Source organism: Erigeron canadensis, chromosome 1 (assembly GCF_010389155.1).
Source record: "Erigeron canadensis isolate Cc75 chromosome 1, C_canadensis_v1, whole genome shotgun sequence".
Classification (NCBI taxonomy): domain Eukaryota; kingdom Viridiplantae; phylum Streptophyta; class Magnoliopsida; order Asterales; family Asteraceae; genus Erigeron; species Erigeron canadensis.
The window spans coordinates 51363267-51384244 of record NC_057761.1 but is presented as its reverse complement, the minus strand read 5'-3'; the positions used below and the strand labels follow the sequence as shown (position 1 = coordinate 51384244).

Here is a 20978-nt window from a genome sequence, read left to right as displayed (position 1 = left end):
TAGGCCAAACACCTAAATGGCTTATTTTGTAAAATATAAGCCAAAAAAAGTAATAAGTTCTCATAAATAAGCTAGGCCAAACACTCCTTGTATTTGACTATTTTTTAAGGCAGGTGATTCTTTCACGGTTGCTTTTGATACTTACAAGGAAGTCTAATATGAATAGACTATTATACCCTTATCCTGTGTTTACCCAATAAATTTTCACCTTTACATGTTTGACTCCAAAGTTCATGATCCATAGAAACTTAACATCCGCATGCGTTAGTGTGTTCATCCCTTTCTCAGTTGGTTTTTATTTTAACATCTTTTTCGATTGTTGTGATTAAAGCAATGGCACCATAATCATCAAACTTTTTCTCCAAATTTCTGCGAATAAATAAAAACCTTTCAATATATTGACATTTTATCTTGATTATCATTTTACACAAAATAACTTTTTTTATAATCAATTTTAGTATTCTAGTTAACGAAAAGTCAAAATTTGTTGATAAAGTCAGTCATGTATTCATTTATATACATACCATATAATCTTGATTTTTAAAAAAATTGAATAACTGAAATTCAAAAACCTTTGGCTTCAACTATAGTTATATATGGATACACATATACATAGAATAGATTTGAAAAGAAAAGGACATGTTTATCCAAATTCGGAAAACGAGAACGGCATGATCAACAGCTGGGTGTCGTACTGGTGAACGAACTAGAAGAAAATTGAAGCTTTTGTACAGCCCCGAGAAGACGAAGAGGAAGCGAGTGAAGTGTCATCAAAAATCTATATATAAAGAAAAATGTTTGATTATTGTTTTGTATTTATATACACATAAAGAGATTTATATATATACATGAATAGGAGGATTGACTAACGCAATTGGTAGATGATGAGCCGTAAAGGATTTTGGATACTTGGTTTTTGTTTGGAGAATTGGAGGACAAAGTTGAAAGGGTAAAAATATCCGAGCTAAACATAACTTACGGAGTTAGGGATACAATAGTCTATTCAAATTAAATTTCCTTGTATCCATCAATATTATTCGTGTAAGAATCAACCCCCATTTTTTTTAATGTTAATCTATATCTATACTACCTAATAAAGCAAATTCTCCCCTATTAATTATTTCTGTTTTTGAAGTACCTTATTTTCCCTTAGACATTTTTTATTCCCATAATACCCTCTCCATCCTAAAATCAGGCACGCTCCAACCACTCTTTCTCTTTTGTAACCCGCAGTTTTGTTAAAGATGATATAGCAATTACTACCATTAACTGTTGTCACTTCCGCCCACCGCCACAGTATACCACCGCTATATCGTACGGGTATCCATCTAGTTGTATTGTATGTATACTATATGCGAGTATGTGGCGTAAATGTTTCGCGTGACACTGTGTGGCACTAACTGGCTATACATAAGCGTCCAACTGTTTTATTAGACAAAGTGTACAATAAAAGAAATTACACGCCTACAATGAACACTATTGAAGGTTGTTACACAAATTGTAAATTTGTTCATAAAATCTTACATTTTGAGATATTAAATCCAAAAAAATGATAAAAGTTTTGTAAGTAAATGATAACCCATATATTTATTACTCAAAAGTGTTACTGTCGATCTGATTAAGATGGAATTATAATATATGGGTTTTGATCATTTGAAAACTAAAATTTTAATGAAAACTATAAAACTGTCAAACACACTATGATATGAATTTAACATAATGTGTTTTTAATATGTTTTTCAAAAACACATTGTGTTAAGTTCATATCACAGTGCGTTTGAACAATTTTCTGATTTACAACGCTATCAAAAACACATTGTGATTTAAACTTAATACAACGTATTTTAGATTACACAATAAAAACACATTGTGTTTTATAAAAACACAATTAAAACACGTTGTGTTAAATTCAGATCACAGTGTGTTTTGACCAGTTTTCTAGTTCTCACAGAAAATTTAGTTTTCAAACGAACATTTCACTATAATATATAGTTAGTTTGACCTTAGAATAAGAATAGAGATTCTTTAAAATTGAAATAACTTTAGAGAGATGAAGTAGGATAAATTTTAGCCCTTAAATTGAAATGAATGGTTAAAATTCAAATATCAAGTTTGAATCTTGACCTTAAATTTTAATTTAATGGTTAAGATCATTCCAGCTTTACCTGTAAAGTTGTTACAACCTTAGAGAATACTAATCCTTCAAATAAATAGTTAGCTAGTAACTTAAAAGTCAAACCAAACTAGGATGAGTGGAACGTCGTAAGGCCTCTCTTATCAAGGGGTCGTTTGGTAGGAGGGAATCATAGAGAATGAAAATATAATAAAGAAAGGAAATGATAGGAAATAGAATTAGTTTTTTGAAAGAGAATATATTACATTGTTTGGTAACAACAGAATATAAACATAAAAAGAATATAAAATATAAACAAATTAATATGAAAAAAGAAAACTTTAACAAAAATTAATTATAATATCATGATATAAATAAATAAAATTAATAGTTAAATCCATGAGGAAAATAAAAAAGGAAACTTGATTCCATTCTTCACCATTTTAGCAGGAATCATGAGAATGGAATTGATTCCCCTTCTACAGTCCACCCTTTCATTCCATTCTCTTATGTAACCAACCAAAAGAAGTGATTCTCATTCCATTTACACCCTTTCAATTCTATCCTATCAAACACACCCTTAAGAATATCTTCCTCACATCTTTCTCATAGCCACATAAATTTCTCTCTCCTAAAAACTGCCTCTAGCAATAAACCTCTTCTTCAACTCTTAAAAAGTTTTATTCTATTTAAGATATCATCATATCAAGTAATTTAATTTTTTTTTAATTAGCAACAGTACAAAAGTTGGCCCACACATACCCGTCGAAACACTTAAATGGGAAGAAATGGATGGGACTGGGAGGGCTCCTAGCATTAGCTTCTCAAGGAAGAACATTAGAAAGAACTCTTACTCACCTTACTACGACCGACCTAAAGTCTTATATGATGAAATTGGTCCTTGCTATGTTAGTTGTGACATGTTAATATATCCTCGAGGTGAAGGACAAGTTTCAAATTTCTAGTTTAAAAAGGATAACCAGAACATTCGATATCGCTTCTAGCGTTGAGGTCAACCTTGGTATACTTTGCCTGTTCGGGAACATTCACAATTTCACATTCACATCATGTATATCTACTTCAGCCATAATTCCAGTGGCGTATTCAGGATTTTAAACAAGGTAGGTCCTGATTATTGGCTCGTTTAAAAAAAAAATAATAAGTATGTTAATTGGTCGGTTTGGGTCGGGTCGATATCAAACACCCACTACAAAAAATTTGGCTAGTTAAAAAACATGAATTTCTAAACCCTTATGTTACAAAAAAGTTGTTGACACATGTATCCTTGTTACATGTAATAAGGTTAAAAGTCTAGCTATTGGTTATGTAAGATACTAAAATGTATTGGATTAAATATAAAACTTTGTTATATATAATAAGGTTATCTTTAATTTGATATGTTATTAATGAACATATCTACCAATAAACTAAAACATGAGTGAAATATTTTTGAAACGATACGTGACGTAATTCTTGATCGATACGTGTACTTTTAATTTATTTACTTTGTTAAATTAGCTTTTTTAATTATATATAAATTCAATTTTCTTATAAGACTTAGAATTAAACTCTAACTCTTGACTTATTAATACAAAATACATTATAACTTTTAAAGGCCCGTAAGATACTCGTAATATATATTAGGGCTTCTCAAAATACCGAATTTTATATATCTTTTGAAATAAATTGGGGCTCAATACAAATTCATATTTTGAGAGAATTTATTTTGTGAAGTTTAGAGGCCTTATGAGATATAAATTACACTCTCAAAAGCATCGAACTCTTATATGTTTTGAAATAAATTTGGTTCAATACAAACTTACATATTCACTAGCTAATCACGTTAACTTATAAACGCTTTGCAAATTAACTGAATTATATCCGTGTAGTTTTAAAAAATTTTATCATGTTAAAATGTATAATAACAACGTTAAATAAATTGAAAGATTATGATAAGTTATTATGTAGATAACGAAACTAAAGGGAAACAGAACATGTGCAGCTGTGGACACATGTTGAAACATATACGGATGATAAAAACAAAAAAGTAAAACCTATCCAAAAAGACATTATAGTTTTTTGCCTATTATAACGAAAAATTAAGGTTATTAAAAACTTACATAATAGTGTGAACATTTAATAAAAATTTATATTAATGAGATATATTTATAAAAAGAAGGATATTTTAAAATTAATATGATGATGTTATAATTAATTAAAAAGATGCATGAGAGTACATAATTTTTAAAAGTCTTATGTTATCACAATTCTTTTTTATTTATATAATATAATATAATAATTTTAAAAAGATTATTAACTAAATATGACATCATAAATAAAATAAAAACATTTTAAAATATTTTGTATCATAATTATTTTTAAAAATAATTTATAAAACAATCATTCTTTATTATATATAAAGATGTTTTGACAGACTTATATATATGGTATAAAAGCCACATTGATAAATATGTAACATAGTATTATTTATTGTATTTATTAGTAGTCGTATAAAAAAGCGTCTGGTAACTCGACCAGACTTTTTACAGTGACCTAGAGAGAGGGCCTGCTTTTATTCTGTCATATTTACCATTATAGACATGGGGGCCCGCATTTTTTTCACTTTTTACAGCGAGAATCGCTGCAAAAAGTGGTAGTGATCTAGATACTAAAAAAGGCTGGCTGGGATATGGGGGCGTATAAAAAACCATCATTCAGAGTTGTACACTTTGCTTATGAATATGTACAACATAAGTTGATTAAAAGATTAAAGTGGACAATAGCTGTCTTTCGATAGGTAGAATAAAAAATAGTGATCTGTACTTTGTAGTGTCACGTGTCTCTAAGCATTAATATGTACGTACTTCATCTTCTTCCTTCGTTATTTTCTTTTTCAGTCCGATGTAGTTGCCGGAATTTTTTTCTTTCTTTTCTCACCAAAAGACCTGAATGTTATCCCCGATGTTTAGGTAGGTCCTGATCAAATTTTTAGGTAGGTCCTTGAAAAAATTAACACATAACCTCTAAAACTTTTTTGAAACTAAGGTAGGTCACTATGGTGGATCCGCCTCTGCATAATTCCCGATCATAGCATAGCAGGCTAAATCAGAATCAACAATCCCATAATGATAATTATAAGGTTTGACAAAATTGCACGGGAAAACAATTTTTGGATAATTTACTGAAACCAACAGTCAACACCTTAATCCATTCCTAACAGCTTAGATCTCAGCATGAAGAGGACATTAAAGATACTTGCTGAGTGTGCTGATCTTAGCATTCCTTGTTTTTTTTTGGCATTTCTAGAATCTTTTTTGCATTTTTCAAAACTTCCATCTCCATTTGAACAAAATTCAAGTTTTTAGTTTACAAGGGATAACCGGAACATTCAACCTCGCTTGCTTAATCAACTCCTAGTTTTAAGGTCAAGTTAAGCTATAGCTCGGTATATCTTCCTCATCCGGGAGCATTCACAATTTCACATTCACATGATCCAACTATTTCAGCTATAATTTTAAACATAGCATAATTATAAATTTAAAATATTTGCAAGAAAGATAATTTTTCTAAGAATATACCGAAACCAACATTAACACCCTAATCCAAAACCATTCAGAACTTAGATCAAACGAGCAATCAACATCTAACAATTTCCAAGAGTTACAAGCCAAGGGTTTAGTCGCTAACTTTGGGTAATATAAAACATTCTTCACCTGAACAGAACACTGAAGATAGTAACTGAGCCTGTTGACCTGAGCATCCGCAAGTGTCTAATGGCACCACGGAGACTGTAAAACAACTCTTCTGGGCACTTCTAGAGTGTTTTTTCCATTTTGACAATCTTTCATCTGTATCTAGCTTAACCCAGGTCCCCTTCTCAAACAAGTAACCCAACACATAAGTGCCAGGATCCAATTTAAAATCCTCCTCAATAATCTTCTTAACATTTGCAAGTGTATATGAGCTTCGGAGATAGATTAGGGTGCATTCATTCCTATAATATGTTTCCATGAGCATATCATCATCGTCCTCCCAAAATGGGTCAATGTCAGCTTCACCCTCACCGTCGTACACGTCATATAACTCTCTCTTCACATGCTTTGCTCTCAGCCACTGATCTGAAATGTCAAGAAAGTAACGTTATGTATCGCATTCTAATGCAGAGAAAGTATAGAAGCAAAATAAATGCAGACACAATAGAAGCGTTTGGTACGTAAAAGTGTAGCAACAGAAGCTTTTGTTACACGGACATATAGTTATGGTACCCAAAAATGAATCCCTAAACGCCCATCCACATTTGGATCATACAGCAAGTGTAAGTTGAAAACAGAAGACTGTGATTACCATTAGCGTCCCTTTCAGATTCAACCAAGGTGCTTTCATATTGTTGTCTGGCCTCATCAGCCACCGATTTTGTTTCTTTGGAGGCTCCAAGTGTTTTTGACAATCTGCCCCCTTTGAAAATCTTGAAAGATCCGCTTCTGTTTCTTGTAGAATTCTCAACATCCAAAATGCATAACTCTTCACCAACTTCTGCACCAGAAGGAAACTTAAAACTCGGCAGACACATCTTCAGTTTTGACAACAGAGACTCCAACACAATTAAGTAGTTTCGACTTCGCGGCCAGAAGAATTCAAAGGCGTAATCAAGATCTGCAGTGTGAACACTCCTCAGGCATATTGCAAGGCAACTGCATTTAGCACTGCCCGAGTATATCCCCAAAAAGCCGCTGACCCTCCTTGGCATACAAAGATTTCTGCAGAAGTGTGGTTGATGAGTAGCAAGTGTCTTCCCAGGAAGCCCCTCCTCCAATTTCAAAGGAAGAATACTAGAGGTATCATAATAATCCTTAATAGGATCATCATCTGAGTCAATACAGCAATAACCAGACAGCCTGAGTGCAAACATTGGCTTCGTATGATGAGGGTAGAAGAAGATGTGAAGGACACATAGTCATCATAATAGGGGATCCATACTTGACCAAGAGCCAAGTGATGTGATTCGCAAACAAACTTTAGTGCATCTTCAATTTCATCCCGGACACGTTTGAAACTATCCATAGTCTGTTGCATGCATGATACTTAAAGTAAATAATCACATACAAAATTAAGTACGGATTTTTAATAGGCTAGTAGTTGTAGTTTAAAAAGAGGGCAAAGTATTTGGGTGTGTATGTAACTTGTGACCAGTTACTATTGTGTGAAAGAACCTTTAGTTGGGTTCATTGTATGTAAGTAACATGCTAAAACTGAACGAATCGTGTAAGAAATCAACGTGGCAGCACCAGGCAGGCATCTGATACATGGCCCAATGAGAGACCTCCACATCAGCTTGTTTACACGATTTATTCAGTTTTAACATGTTACTTACATACAATGAACCCGACTAAAGTTTCTTTCATACAATAGTAGTTGGTCACAAGTTACATACACATCCAGATACTTTTCCCTTAAAAAGATGACAAAAGGTCAACAAATGATATAACTGCATACGGCAACCACTTTAATAAACACAACAAAGAATCAAACATGTATTTACCATGTCTGGCAGGCCTTCTTGTATAGGATACGTAGTCAGACCGACTCTCTGCACAATGCATATTGATAAAGATATATAAAGAAAAAAAGTATTAGTATGTAGAAGGCAGGCGCAGATACCTCTAGTGCAGATTTCAACTGATTGAAAATTATAAGAAGACCAGTCACCTTCATACAACACTCAACAACACCAACACAAGAAGAGCTATGATAGAAAATAGGGAATAATATAGAAGAGGTTAAATCACAATTAAGGGCAGAATAAACCAATGGATCTTTGGTACTCCTCCCGTCTTCTATGCTAATCATCTGCCTTAAATCGAGAAGTACCTCTGGAAAACGGTTATGGAATGCAGTGGCCACGAAGCCATTTGATATGATGGAAGTATTATCATTATGATCATCAATACTATATTGATACCTGACAGAATGTAACCTGTATTTGCAAAGACGAGGGTCAAGATCCTCAAGAACAAAAGGTTGGTCAGAAGTTGAAAGTAAGTGTCTTCCCTCGGTGGTTGCAAGGGGTGCCCAAAACTGGATTAGCCCCTTCAAACGGGGGACATCAATACTAGAAAATGCAGATTTAACCTTGCCGTGGATCTCTGTCAAAAGAAAATATGCATGTTCAACTTACTGTATACATACAGAATGAAATAGATAAATACATACATTAAGGAATTTTTTTAGAAAAAAGGTCTCTATTAAGAATTGACGAACATATACACACACATAAAAATCAACACACTCGCACGAATTTGGGTAAAAGGTAATCTACCCTGGTTAGCTTTATAAATAAACCAGTAAAAACTGAAAGTTCAGGCGGCTTAGCTGATTGCTAAGACGACTTGCACCACGCATGCTAATCTAAGCCTATTACACCTGGTAGGCTACTTCCTGAAACTCGGCAACTAGACACTACATTAAGACAAATAACGACTAATAACAATTACAAAGTAATAAATTCCAATCATCCAAAGCCTTCTCAACTCGGCTGGTCCAAACTAATACAAAGTAATACAGTAAAATAATTTGCATCCCAAAGAAACACTTATTCATACATGGATGCACGGATCCAGATTTGTCCAAAAAAAACTGAAGATGCCCAAATTGATACTGAAGCATAAAATTACAATTTAAATGCATATAGCCTATTTATGGACTACAACAAATTAATAATATGATGATGTGATGCAAGAACTGTGAATTTGCCTCACCGTTGGAATTCTGTTGTAGGTTTTGGGACCAAAAAACACGTCTTCCGGGAAACGATTCTTTGTTTTCCTCAAAATAAACTTTGGTCTCAAAGTTTCCAAGAAACCTCGACAGTTGATCGTCGTCCATTTTCCACCGAATCGTACCTCCGTCGTCGCCCTTTTTCAAGAAACCTAAAACTTTAATTTTTTCTATTCTGTAAAACCTAAATCCCTTTCGAATTGTATTGTTTCTTTTATGAGTTTATCAGAAGGGTATGTGGCGTGATAATTTATGAGAGACGATATTCATGCCACCATTTTTCATCAATATATCACTTCACATATAGAGGTCTAGTTTTCTTTTTTACTTTTTCATCAATATTACTTTTTTGATACATCTTAATCTTATTGAGATTCAAAATCCTTAAAATGAGACTATGGGAGTTATTTACCTTTTATTTTTTTTTCGTTGATACTTTTTCCATATTTTCAATCTCTTAAATAAAATATACCACTGTTTTTCTAAACGTTGGCAAAAATTGTAATCGTGGTACGCACGTACCATATAAGTAAGGGCATTAATGTCTTTTTCTCTATACACTAGAGGGACTAAAAGTGCAAGATGTATCAATTTTTAAAAACGAAGTTTAGAAATGGAAGTTAATTATTGATAAAAAAAAAAAAAAAAACAAAAACAAACTTAAAAACCTGATCTTAACACACACATAAAAAAAAGATATTTGTCAAAGTATTATTAACGAGAAATTGTTATTTAATTTTGAGTAAATTACTGAAATGGTACATGTGGTTTGGTCAAAATTACTAGTTTCATACCTGTTAGATTTTAATTACGCCCATCATACTCATGGTTTACAATTTTGCACTCAGAAGATAACCCCACGCTAACAATCGTTAGTTGTATCGTTAAGTAACTAACATGCCTTGCACGTGAGGTATGAAACGTGTAATATTATACAAACCACAGGTACCATATGTGTAATGTACAATTATTATTTATCAAAAAAATTAATTTATAAAAATATTTACTATTTTAAAATAATTTATAAGTATTTCAAATTTATAAATTATATATTATTTCTATTGTATAAAAATATAATTAATATATTATATAGTTAGTTACAATTGATAGTTTATTTTATTTTATTTTTATTAAAATCTCATTGAAAGTTTAAGAAAGATAAAAAGAAAAATTCATGTAAGAATATTTTAATATAATACTAAAAAAAGTAAATCAACTGAAAATGATTTTTATTAAACCATCAATTCAATTTTTATAAATTTTTTGCATAATAATAATTAATTAATGTTTTGGCTAGTAATTAAATGTAAGACGTGGAACTCGAACCTTGGTGAAATAACACAAGAACAAAAGCATTATTAATGAGCTATCAACCCATTAGTGATAATAATAAATTATTAATATTTTTAAAAATAATAATCTTAGAACTTTAATACAAATTTTTAAAAAATATATATATAATATTAAATTGTTTTTATAAATTTATAATAAAATTTGTAAACCAACAATAGTTTTTAAATAAATAAAATAATTTTAGAATGATGATAGTTTTATTTAAAAAACATTCAATTTATTATAAAAATAAATATATTGATAAATAATAAGTGTGATTTACACGGATGGTACCTGTGGTTTGTATAATATTACATGTTTCATGTCTCACGTGCAAAGCACATTAGCTACTTAACGATACAACTAACGGTCGTCAACTTGAGGTACCTTTCGAGTGCGAAATTGTAAACCATTGGTATGATGGACGTAATTTAAATCTAACATGTATGAAAATAGTAATTTCGACCAAACCATAGGTATCATTTCAGTAATTTACTCTTTAATTTTTGATTTGAATTTTAAAATTCGTCACCGCTTGCCAAGTTGATACTTATTTGCCTACGTGGACTATGATTATTCATTAAACATTCATTATTTTTCTGAAATTATTATGCACTAAAAATTTACAATTATAACTAAATTGATTAAACAAAAAGTGTAAAATTTATATTGCAAAACCACATGAATCCACCAATAACCAATTCATAATGAAACGACACGACTTAGATAAAGAAAAACTAAGATTTTTTTTTACCCAGGTGTGCCACATGCTTATATGCATGTGCCACATTTTTGAGTTAAAATCAGAACAAAAGCAAATATGTGCCACATGCAAAACTGCATGTGCCGCACATTCTGACTTTCAGCTTTTCATGTGTCACATCCATAGTGTATGTGTCACACAAATGACCCAATCTGAACAAAACCTAAAATGTGCCACATATCTTTTCTGTACGTGCCACATATCAGGGGCTGAACAACAAAATGACTCATTTTGACACTTGACTCAACTTGTAACTTTTCCAAACTCAAATCCAAGCTTCATATCACAACATGACTGAGTTCAAACATAAATTTGACACAATTACATCATAGTTATAACATCTATTTGAACCAACTTTCACATACACACCCAAATGGGTCATTTACCCATTTTGACACTTTTTGAGTCAAGAAAATATGATTATAACCATAAGACCATACATACTTTGAATTTGCATAAAAGGGACCAAACACACTTTACCAACAAAACAAATGTATCAAGAGCCATGAACGAGGTGGGACGATTAGGTTTCTACCAAAATACCATCTTCCGCAAATGGTCATAATACCTTCAACCTACTAACAACTTCAAGTCCAATACTTCAATCAACTAAACACTAGTTCCTTCTTCCGGAACCACGTATAAAAAGGGTAAACAACTAAAAAAGTAAGCGAATGCTTAGTGAATAAACTTGCATACAAATATATATATATATACGAAGGAGGGCAAAAACACAAAAGACTATCGCATGTAGCCAATGGTAACGTCATACCATCACTTGCATACTCACTTTTGCGTTAACAAACACATACATGGATCCACATACGCTAAACAATAATCAAAAAGGTTCTTAGGCCTCATCTCAACTCAACTATGGGGTTCTTAGGCTCCGGCTTCAAAATTAGGCCCTAATGCCGAATCGATTACCACACACGGAATCCACCATCATATAGTAATCGACCCAACATACATATAAGAGTATGCAAATTTACTCACCTCCTCCGCGACTAACAACAATCAAAATTGCCACAACAAGTGCAAAGCTTTTAACCTAACAAATCAACACAATATGCATATAAGACTTTATTCACAAACTTGGCTAACTCACTTAGCCACACTATCAATTCACTAGCATTCCTATTCTCCCAAACTCATTCTATTTGAGTTGGCTCGATTACAAGTCTCAATTAACAAAATTCAATCTTTTAAAATCATCAATCTCAACTATCTATCATTTTGCTAAAATCTCTTTTGTCATCATATGGCCATTTCATATCATAGTTACCAAATTCTCATTTGGTCATAATGGCCACTAACAAACTCAAATCAATATATTCATTCAACACTATGTTCATATATTAAGATGTATTTAGAATTTGGAGAAATAATAATAAAAGGGCTAATTGATTGAAAAGTACTTTAACTTGTCACAAAATCCTGTTTTAGGACCAAACTTTTAAAATGTCTATCAAGGGTATTAAAACAGGTAAAAACACCTATTATGGATCTTTACCGGCTAACAGATGATGTGGAGCAGGTTATTGCTTACTTGGCACTTATGTGTACAAATAGATTCCTTAAACTATATTTATTTGATTTATATAATAATAAAATAGATATACTATAACATATAATATACTGCAACATTCATCTATCTCTCCTTCCCCCACTACAACAAAAATATTATTTATTCACACTTACTTTAAAGAAGTGTGAAGAAATTTCTTAATTTGTTTACACTTAAAAATGTTTAAAAAGTATCCATATTTAAAAGTGTGAAGAAATTTGAAAAATCATAAAATTTTCACACTTATATATGTGAGAAAAAAAAAATCACACTTCCAAGTGTGTACAACTATATCAATTGTTCACACTTAGAAGTGTAAGGAATAATTTGTACCACCAAATTTCTTCACACTTCGTTAGAGGAAGTGTGAATTTTTTCTTTCCACCTATATAAGTGATGAATTAAGTGTGAATAAATGATTTTTTAAGCGTGAATAAATTAAGAAATTTCTTCACACTTCGTTAGAGGAAGTGTGAATAAATGATTTTTTTTGTAGTGCCCCCCCCCCCCCCCCCCCTTCTCCTTTTTGTTTTTGGTCACCCCATCGCTGCCCCCATCGCCAGAAAAATGAGATACACCGCAAAACGCTACAAAAGTAACTTCCAATCGTCATCTACGCAACAAAGGGCATATAACCACCAACAACACCCGACGCCACCTGCCGCTACCCTCACGTCGCACTGTCGGCGCCGCACCATGTGAAAGCCACCACCGCGTCGCCCCCCATTTCATTAGATCCAATTTTGAGACAAAACCATTTCACAAGATCCAAATTTGATTGTAGTGCAGTGGTTGATCTATATATATATATATATATATATATATATACACGTACACACAGATAAACACATCTATATATAATGGGAAGTGACAACTGTGAGAGAGAAAGAAAAGAGTGACGGCGGCTGCTCTTATGTGGTGGTGGAGATGGCCGCCAGTGAAGGTATGAGTTTTTTAAGGATTTGGAATTAGTGTTAGATGTGTGTTTGATGGAGAAGAAAAGTAGAAAAAAATGGATGTGATTGAGGAAAGAGATGATCGGCCAGTTACAACCAAATTTGGTCAACCCAATAAACTCAAAGTCAAATATATGACATGGAAAATGATTTTTTATAATTATATGACATGGAATAGCCACGAAAACATTAATAAAAAGGAAAATGACTTTAAAAATTAAAGATAACTGGGTACTTGAACACGGACCCTTTATAGAACTTTTTACCGGTTTTAATCCTCACAATAGACATTTTAAAAGTTTGATCCTAAAACAGGATTTCATGACAAGTTGAAATATTTTTCAATCAATTAGCCCAATTAAGAAATGGTCTGAAACGGAATGGGTTACCATTAATCATTTTGGAGCTGTGTTGTAACTATCTGGGTTGTCACTTGCTCTCTAAAAGGCGACTTAGTGGGAACGTCACTCAGATTCGAATCTCTGTAAAAGTATATTCAAACAGCCAAAATTTCTGGGGTCTCACCGGCATATAGCGTTGCAGGATCGAAAATTTTTTTTACAAGATTAAGGGGTTCCTGGATATTTACCCTTTTGTGCTGTGATACTTGTGAATGTTCAATTCGTTGCAAGCTCGCATAATGCTCGCTACTAGAAACAGGGCTATCCTTGACCCGCTTTTTATGACCCACGCTAATAGATGACGCGCAAAATGAGAAGTCATAAAATAAAGGTCATTACAAGTAAATTTAACGTTGGGGATGACGCGTTTTCAGAAGTGTCATAAAAAAATGTTCTAACACGGAGTACAGTGACACTTTCTTAAGCAGCAACCCAAAATATTCAAATCACTTTCACCAAACATTAAACCCTTTCCCCCAAAACCATTCTATCCTTCCTACCTCCATTCATCTCCAATCCCCTTATCCTAATCCAATCTCCCCATCAAAAAACCCTTAATTTCCCCCATCTGACCCTAAATTTCACTCCCTCAAACCATTACCAAAAAACCCTTAATTTCCTTCTCCTCCTCCGCCGTCACTAGCCGAAGAATTCAAAAAGGCACAATTAATCTGCTAACACCGATTCTCCTCCCCTTTCTGTTGTAAGTAATAGATCTGCTTTACATACATAATTTATATAATAACTAGGGTTTTATCTTTATTCTTTTTATACTTTACTGAATTCAATATACAACTTCTTTTCTTTGTTTCTTTCTTTTTTAATTTATTTATAAATTTTATTTTGTTTTTGGCAGAAGAAAGAAAATGTGACTCCAATTAATTCAAAGATTGCGGTATGTTTTTTTTTATTTTAGTTTTTATATAATATATTTTTTTTTAATATGAAAATTGAAGAGCTGTTGAAATTTGTTTACAGGAAATAAGTGAATCAAGGGCGAAACTGCTTAATAGAATTCAGAATTTGAAAAATGTATTTTTCTTTTTCTTATATATATGTGTATCTGTATCTATATTCTATATTATATTTATATCTATATCCATATATCTGTAGCTATATCTATTTCTATATCTATACAACTCGCTTCTGTACGTATTGACGTTTAGTAGATTTCATTTTGTATATTCAACAGGATGAAAAGGATGAACAGTATATATTCAGCTTTGATAAAGTGTTCTATGATGATTCCGAACAATCCGATGTCTACGATTTCTTAGCTCGGCCTATTGTTACCGGTATCTCTTGATATAATCATCACCTATGAGATTTGGCAATGCTGATAGAAATTTGATAAAACCTCTTACACCCCAACTCAATGGTGTGGACATTTAGCTGCTGGTGTTATCATGTGAAGAGTGCCTTAATGTCGGTTGCGTAAATAAGTATGAGATCTATAACTCAAGTTACGTTCATGTAGATATGATTTCAGGTTGGTACTTGATCTCTGGATAACTTTGTCTAACTTATATCATATAGTTTTGAAAGTTCATGAACAAATCCAACACGGAATTTAGTATTTGAATCATTACTGAATGTAAGTTTTTTTTGTTGTAAAATGTGTTGATGTTAATTCCCTTTTGAGAGTTAAATGTCAAAGTTGTGCAAATGTAGTGATTAATTAGACCTTAAATTCCAAGGTTATCTTTGACATGGAATTGGGTTACTTTGACAGGTGATCAACTGTTTAAATAGATCTTGGTTTTGACACATTTCAGCTAATGGCTTGAGCATGTATCTAAATTCGTGAATTTACCGGGTACATTGATGTGTTTATGCAATAAAAACATCTTAGTTGAAGTGTACATTTTATATATATATATATATATGAAATGTGTTATTTTGATATTTGTGTTTTTTAATTTTATATTATCAGGTTTTTAATTCTCATTTAATAGAAAATTAGGAATTGAAAAAAATTATTATTTTTTATAATAAAAATTAAGTTATGACATGCAAAAACGCACTTCAGAAAAGAGAGTCATAAACCGAGGGTCATAAACCGAGCGTCATAGAAGAATGACGTCCAAATGCGGGTCATGAAAATTTATGACTGGTCCTTTCTTGACGCGCTTTTGCGCGTCATCTGACCCCTTTATGACGCGCATTAGAATAGCACTGTTTCTATTAGTGTGATCGTAATTATTTTAAACACTTGGTCCAAGCTAGTAAAATGCATACCTGAACTACTCATTTCGTCCTCCACTACTTTAATTGCAGAAACACATGCAGTCAAAGAAATCATGCATGTGATACAAGAAGCCCGAGAAGAACTCTCATCCTACTTTAAAGTAACACTAATATCTCCCATTATGTAATTCAAGCTCAGCCCACAAAGACCTTTCCATTCCTCTATTTTTGGCAAAAACAAAGGTACATTACAAATGACTCTTGTTTAATTAGCAATGTTTTCAACAAAACACAACATTGTTTGTTCCATCTTGTTGTTACACACATATGATTCCATCCCACTTTACAATTCTGCAACCCCTCTGCAATAATTAATTAGAAATCCAATATTCCCATTCCCTGAAAATCTTATTACAAATTCTTTCAATCTTCTTATTCTCCTTCCATATGTGTTTCAATATACGAGTAGTTAACACATTAATTAGACCCTCAATCATTAATTAGTATATTTCTGAGCTTGATCTTTTTGTTTAGAAAGCTCACATATACTTATATTCATGTGTTTCCATAGACGACTGCACTCCTCATATATATCATATCCGATCCGATCCCCCCTTTTTTCCTGTCCCATATTCATTAGTAGTACTCAATACTCGTCATGAATCAACACTTCATTCAGTTTTGCATGCATATTTCTTACGTTTAATATTTGATGTAAACTTCTACAAAATCATTGATTTATTTCAACATTGGACGACACCAGATCGATTAGAAAAACAAATGCCTAAAAGAACCGGCCAACAAGTGTTTCATGTAGATGGGGACGATAATTCGTCACATCATCATGCGGTAAACCAAAACCTTCATTAGTTTTGCTTCTAATATCTTGTGCTTTCCAATCGGATGGCTGGAGTCGATCTCAAGATCATTTTTCTTTGGTAAGGGAACTGGCTGGTGTTGTTGTAACATAACATTGAGGGCTATATATCATCAACAGAACAATAAAATACCAAGTTACAGATAGTTTGTACATAGGTATATGTGGCCGTACGTTGCTTATGATCGTTATGTAATATATATGTGGTTTAGAGAGGTCGGCGTTTTGGGGGAGCTGAGCCTGTTAAAAAGGAAAGCTTCCTTTTAACAGGTAGTTTGTACATAGGTATATGTAAACCATGCATATTTCTTTTAAAATCCTGGTTTTAATTCAGAACGTTATTTATTTGAAAGAAATTAATTACAAGTTAACGACTTATTTCTTGCGTATGGATATATGCTCGATCAAAAGCATGAAAAAGACTACAAATGCTATTCTTCAACCGATGTTTATATAAATTTAGAAAGTTTATCATTCATACACATTTATAAATGCATAAAACCAATACATAGTTACATGAACAAAACAAGCATTCGTACGTGAATAATATATATGTATTATTGCAGCACGAACACGAGGTTCAAACTAAAAAAAAAAAAAAAAAAGCAGATTAATTAGGACATGCAATGTGTTGCAACCACGAATCTTCATTAATGTCGAATTGTAACAGGTCGATTCAATGATCTTTCATAAATATGAGTATATATTGCATGCATGCATGGGCAAATGTTATACTCCTATGAGTATTAATTAATTGCATGGTCTTGGCGGTGTTAAAATCATTAATGTTAGTATTGGGTGGGGCAGAATAATTGGGTAAAGATTGTGATTGTTATGGGGGAATGAAATATGAAATTTAATAAACGATAAAACACAAATAATATGTTAAGTTGTTTATAATTAATTATCTAGAGATGAGTTATTTTGAGAACCACTAAAAGATAACGAATGCAAAAACCAATTTTAGTTCTTCATTCGTCAAGATTAAGAAGGACATGATTGTCATTATGAAAAAGTCTACATCTCCCTCTTTCTCTATCTTCTAATTAAATTTTAAAAAATATCTAATTCATTAAAAAACTTTTATCTCACAAACCGTACATCGTTAGACGGAAAAAAAAAGCATGGGTAGTCTTGAAATTTCGTCCTTTTTCATTAGAGATGCAATTCGACATACTTTTGAAGACTTTTTAATTTTTTTTTTCCATCACGTTCATGCTACACATGTGTAGGTTCAACATGTGTAGGGATAAATAAAAACCACTAAAGGTTCATCATACACATGCGTAGGTTGAGCAAAAATTAGGATTCAAAATGGGCTTCGTCCTTAAGGATATTCATAAACCAAAGCTAGTGGGGGTGATAGGTCATTGAGAGTGACAGGTCATAGGGGGTGACCGGTGATGGGTGATCTACCTAACGGGCTCCGCCCTTAGCCGCCATGGACTGACGGGCTCCGCCCTTAACCTTCATTGTTGTTTACATATGTTCATTCATGTACATCTCCCTCTTTCTCTATCTTCTAATTAAATTTTAAAAAATATCTAATTCATTAAAAAACTTTTATCTCACAAACCGTACATCGTTAGACCGAAAAAAAAAGCATGGGTAGTCTTAAAATTTCATCATTTTTCATTAGAGATACAATTCGATATACTTTTGAAGACTTTTTAAATTTCTTTTTTTTTCCATCACGTTCATGCTACACATGTGTAGGTTCATCCTACACATGTGTAGGGATAAATAAAAACCACTAAAGGTTCATCCTACACATATGTAGGTTGAGCAAAAATTAGGATTTGAAACGGGCTTCGTCCTTAAGAATATTCATAAACCAAAGCTAGTGGGGGTGATAGGTCATTGAGAGTGACAGGTCATAGGGGGTGACCGGTGATGGGTGATCTACCTAACGGGCTCCGCCCTTAGCCGCTATGGCTCCGCCATGGACTGACGGGCTCCGCCCTTAACCTTCATTGTTGTGTATATATGTTCATTCATCCTACACATGTGTAAGACAAGTGGAAACCGTTAAAAGGTTCATTCTACACATGTGTAGGATATCAAAGAATAATAACTTACACATGTGTAAGATGGACGTGATGGAAAAAAAAAACGAAACTTAAAAAGTCGTCAAAACTATGTCGAATTGCATCTCTAATAAAAAAGGACGAAATTATAAGACTACTCGTGCTTTTCTTTTCGTCTAACGATTTACGGTTTGTGAGATAAATTTTTTTTAATGAATTAGACAAAATTCTATTAATTTAATAAAGTAAGAGAGGAAAAAAAGAGTGACAAAAATACCCCTCTAGTTTTGGGAGGATTTTTTTATTTTTAATCTAATTCATCCATTTTCTTATTTTTAGGGTTTTTTAGGGCTGTCAGTAAAAACTAATTGGGTGCATTAAAATTTGTACCTTGCTGTTAGAAAAATCAAAAGACAGTTTTTAATATATAATGTACAAGTTTTTAAGCATGTAATATGTCATTATCATTTTCTTTTTTTTTATAAGGGTTGAGAGGAGTTCTTAAGTTAGGGTTCTCAAATAACCCCTCCTCTAATTATCTATATTCTAAGAACCTATATGCTTTTTACAAGCATATATGCACAACGTACAACGTACAACGTACAATGCACAAGTATATAGCATAACTTACAATACTCATTTACACTGAAATTTCTAGATACTGTCTCTTCCATATCTATATCTCCATATCAATAATCCGATCCATCACCAGGTCGTGATTCTGCGCATTTCTTTCCCTGTAAATTTTTAATTGCTGATTTCTCATAATCAATTATTTAGCTCAATCATCTTCATTTGTGCGTAAGGGCATTTTTGTGATTATTTGTAATCTACGCACCATGTATTTATCAGGCAATTTTTGCATTTTTCTTCATTGATTTCGTTCGTTCTTCAGCGGTAGTTGTTTACTCGCATGTATATCTCTTCTATATATAAAGCTAAAATCCAATCCTAAAATTTAGCCTAAAAAAAGCTTAGATGACACATCTAAAATCTCTACATTCTTTAATTAATTTTTAAAATTATTAATTATGATGTCATAAACATATATTTAGATATATTAACTAAAACTAAGTAACTAATTAACTAACTAGAGGTTTGTTACTTTCCGCCGACTATAGTGCCTTTTTTACTCCAACATTATATCATATCATATTTATTAATTATCTATATACATTATAAACTAAAATGCAAAATGTTTTTGTTAATGCAATGCATCATTTCCATTAATAAAATAATGCAGTAACAAATATGCATTGTCTACATTGAAATGCCGTGAATTACCAGATTCCACAATCAAATTTTGAAAAACAATTTTGGAGTGATTCTTGCACAGTTGCACTTCGACGGTTACAATTATTATTTATTAAATTTACAATTTAGCCTTAGAAACTCATAGCAGTAAATACATGATCTTCTAAAAACCTATTCTATTGCATCCAATGGTCAATAGTTATACCGTAGCACTTTGTCTTATTTGAAAGGTGAATTTCCCTGAAAACTTCGTGTCGCGATTCGACAACGAGAGTTTTAGCATATGTTGTCTTAACCGGGTCCGCTAGAGAGCTTTCTCGAAGTAGAAATGCATATTTCAAATACCCGATGGGAGACAAAACCCCTACTAATTCGCCTGAGGACACGGAGATAAATAAGGGTAAACCCTGCCCCCTCAAACTTGAACCTGGGTATACCCAAGCCAAGCCTTCATAAAGGGACTTAATTCTTATGTCCCCAAGGCTTGAACACAAAATCTCATGCAAGGGGATAGTCATTCACCATTGAGATAAAGCTCAAGGACTCTTACACTTTGTTAAACTACACACATTTGTATGTTAATACAACCCTATAGAGGTATATGTATACACAAAATTTTAAATTATTAAGAACTAAAAAAAAAGAGATTAATCTAAAGAAACCGCAATTTATTAAATTGATGTCATATTCAAGACATTAATAAAAAAAAATTACTAATACATGCTAA

The 20978-nt window shown here is 32.4% G+C and overlaps 1 protein-coding gene and 1 long non-coding RNA gene across 3 annotated transcripts; one reads left to right on the top strand and one right to left on the bottom strand.

The window, feature by feature from the left end:
- Positions 1-5711: 5711 nt before the first annotated feature.
- Positions 5712-9202, bottom strand: LOC122606803 (protein NLP4-like). Its single transcript, XM_043779662.1, has 5 exons — positions 8869-9202; positions 7772-8256; positions 7653-7700; positions 6458-7177; positions 5712-6231 (listed from the first exon to the last, which is right to left on the bottom strand). Exons 1-4 carry the CDS (start codon positions 8993-8995, stop codon positions 6929-6931), a joined length of 909 nt encoding a protein of 302 aa, XP_043635597.1. The 5' UTR covers positions 8996-9202; the 3' UTR covers positions 5712-6231; positions 6458-6928.
- A 5098-nt stretch (positions 9203-14300) lies between these two features.
- LOC122581618 lies at positions 14301-15763 on the top strand. Of its 2 annotated transcripts, XR_006321022.1 has the most exons (5): positions 14308-14609; positions 14763-14801; positions 14885-14938; positions 15099-15395; positions 15639-15763. It is a non-coding gene; the product is annotated as an uncharacterized LOC122581618 (long non-coding RNA). The 2 variants fall into 2 exon arrangements; XR_006321021.1 differs by lacking the exon at positions 15639-15763 and having other exon boundaries at positions 14301-14609; positions 15099-15555.
- Positions 15764-20978: the final 5215 nt, after the last annotated feature.

Bases quoted from the DNA above. Each gene is read 5' to 3' on its own strand.
- LOC122606803 (XM_043779662.1), bottom strand. From the start codon at position 8,995: ATGGACGACGATCAACTGTCGAGGTTTCTTGGAAACTTTGAGACCAAA. The intron at 7,701-7,771 runs GTATCTGCGCCT...TGCATTGTGCAG, and splicing joins AGTTGAAATCTGCACTAGAG to AGAGTCGGTCTGACTACGTA. The intron at 7,178-7,652 runs GTAAATACATGT...TGCATGCAACAG, and splicing joins AAGAAGGCCTGCCAGACATG to ACTATGGATAGTTTCAAACG.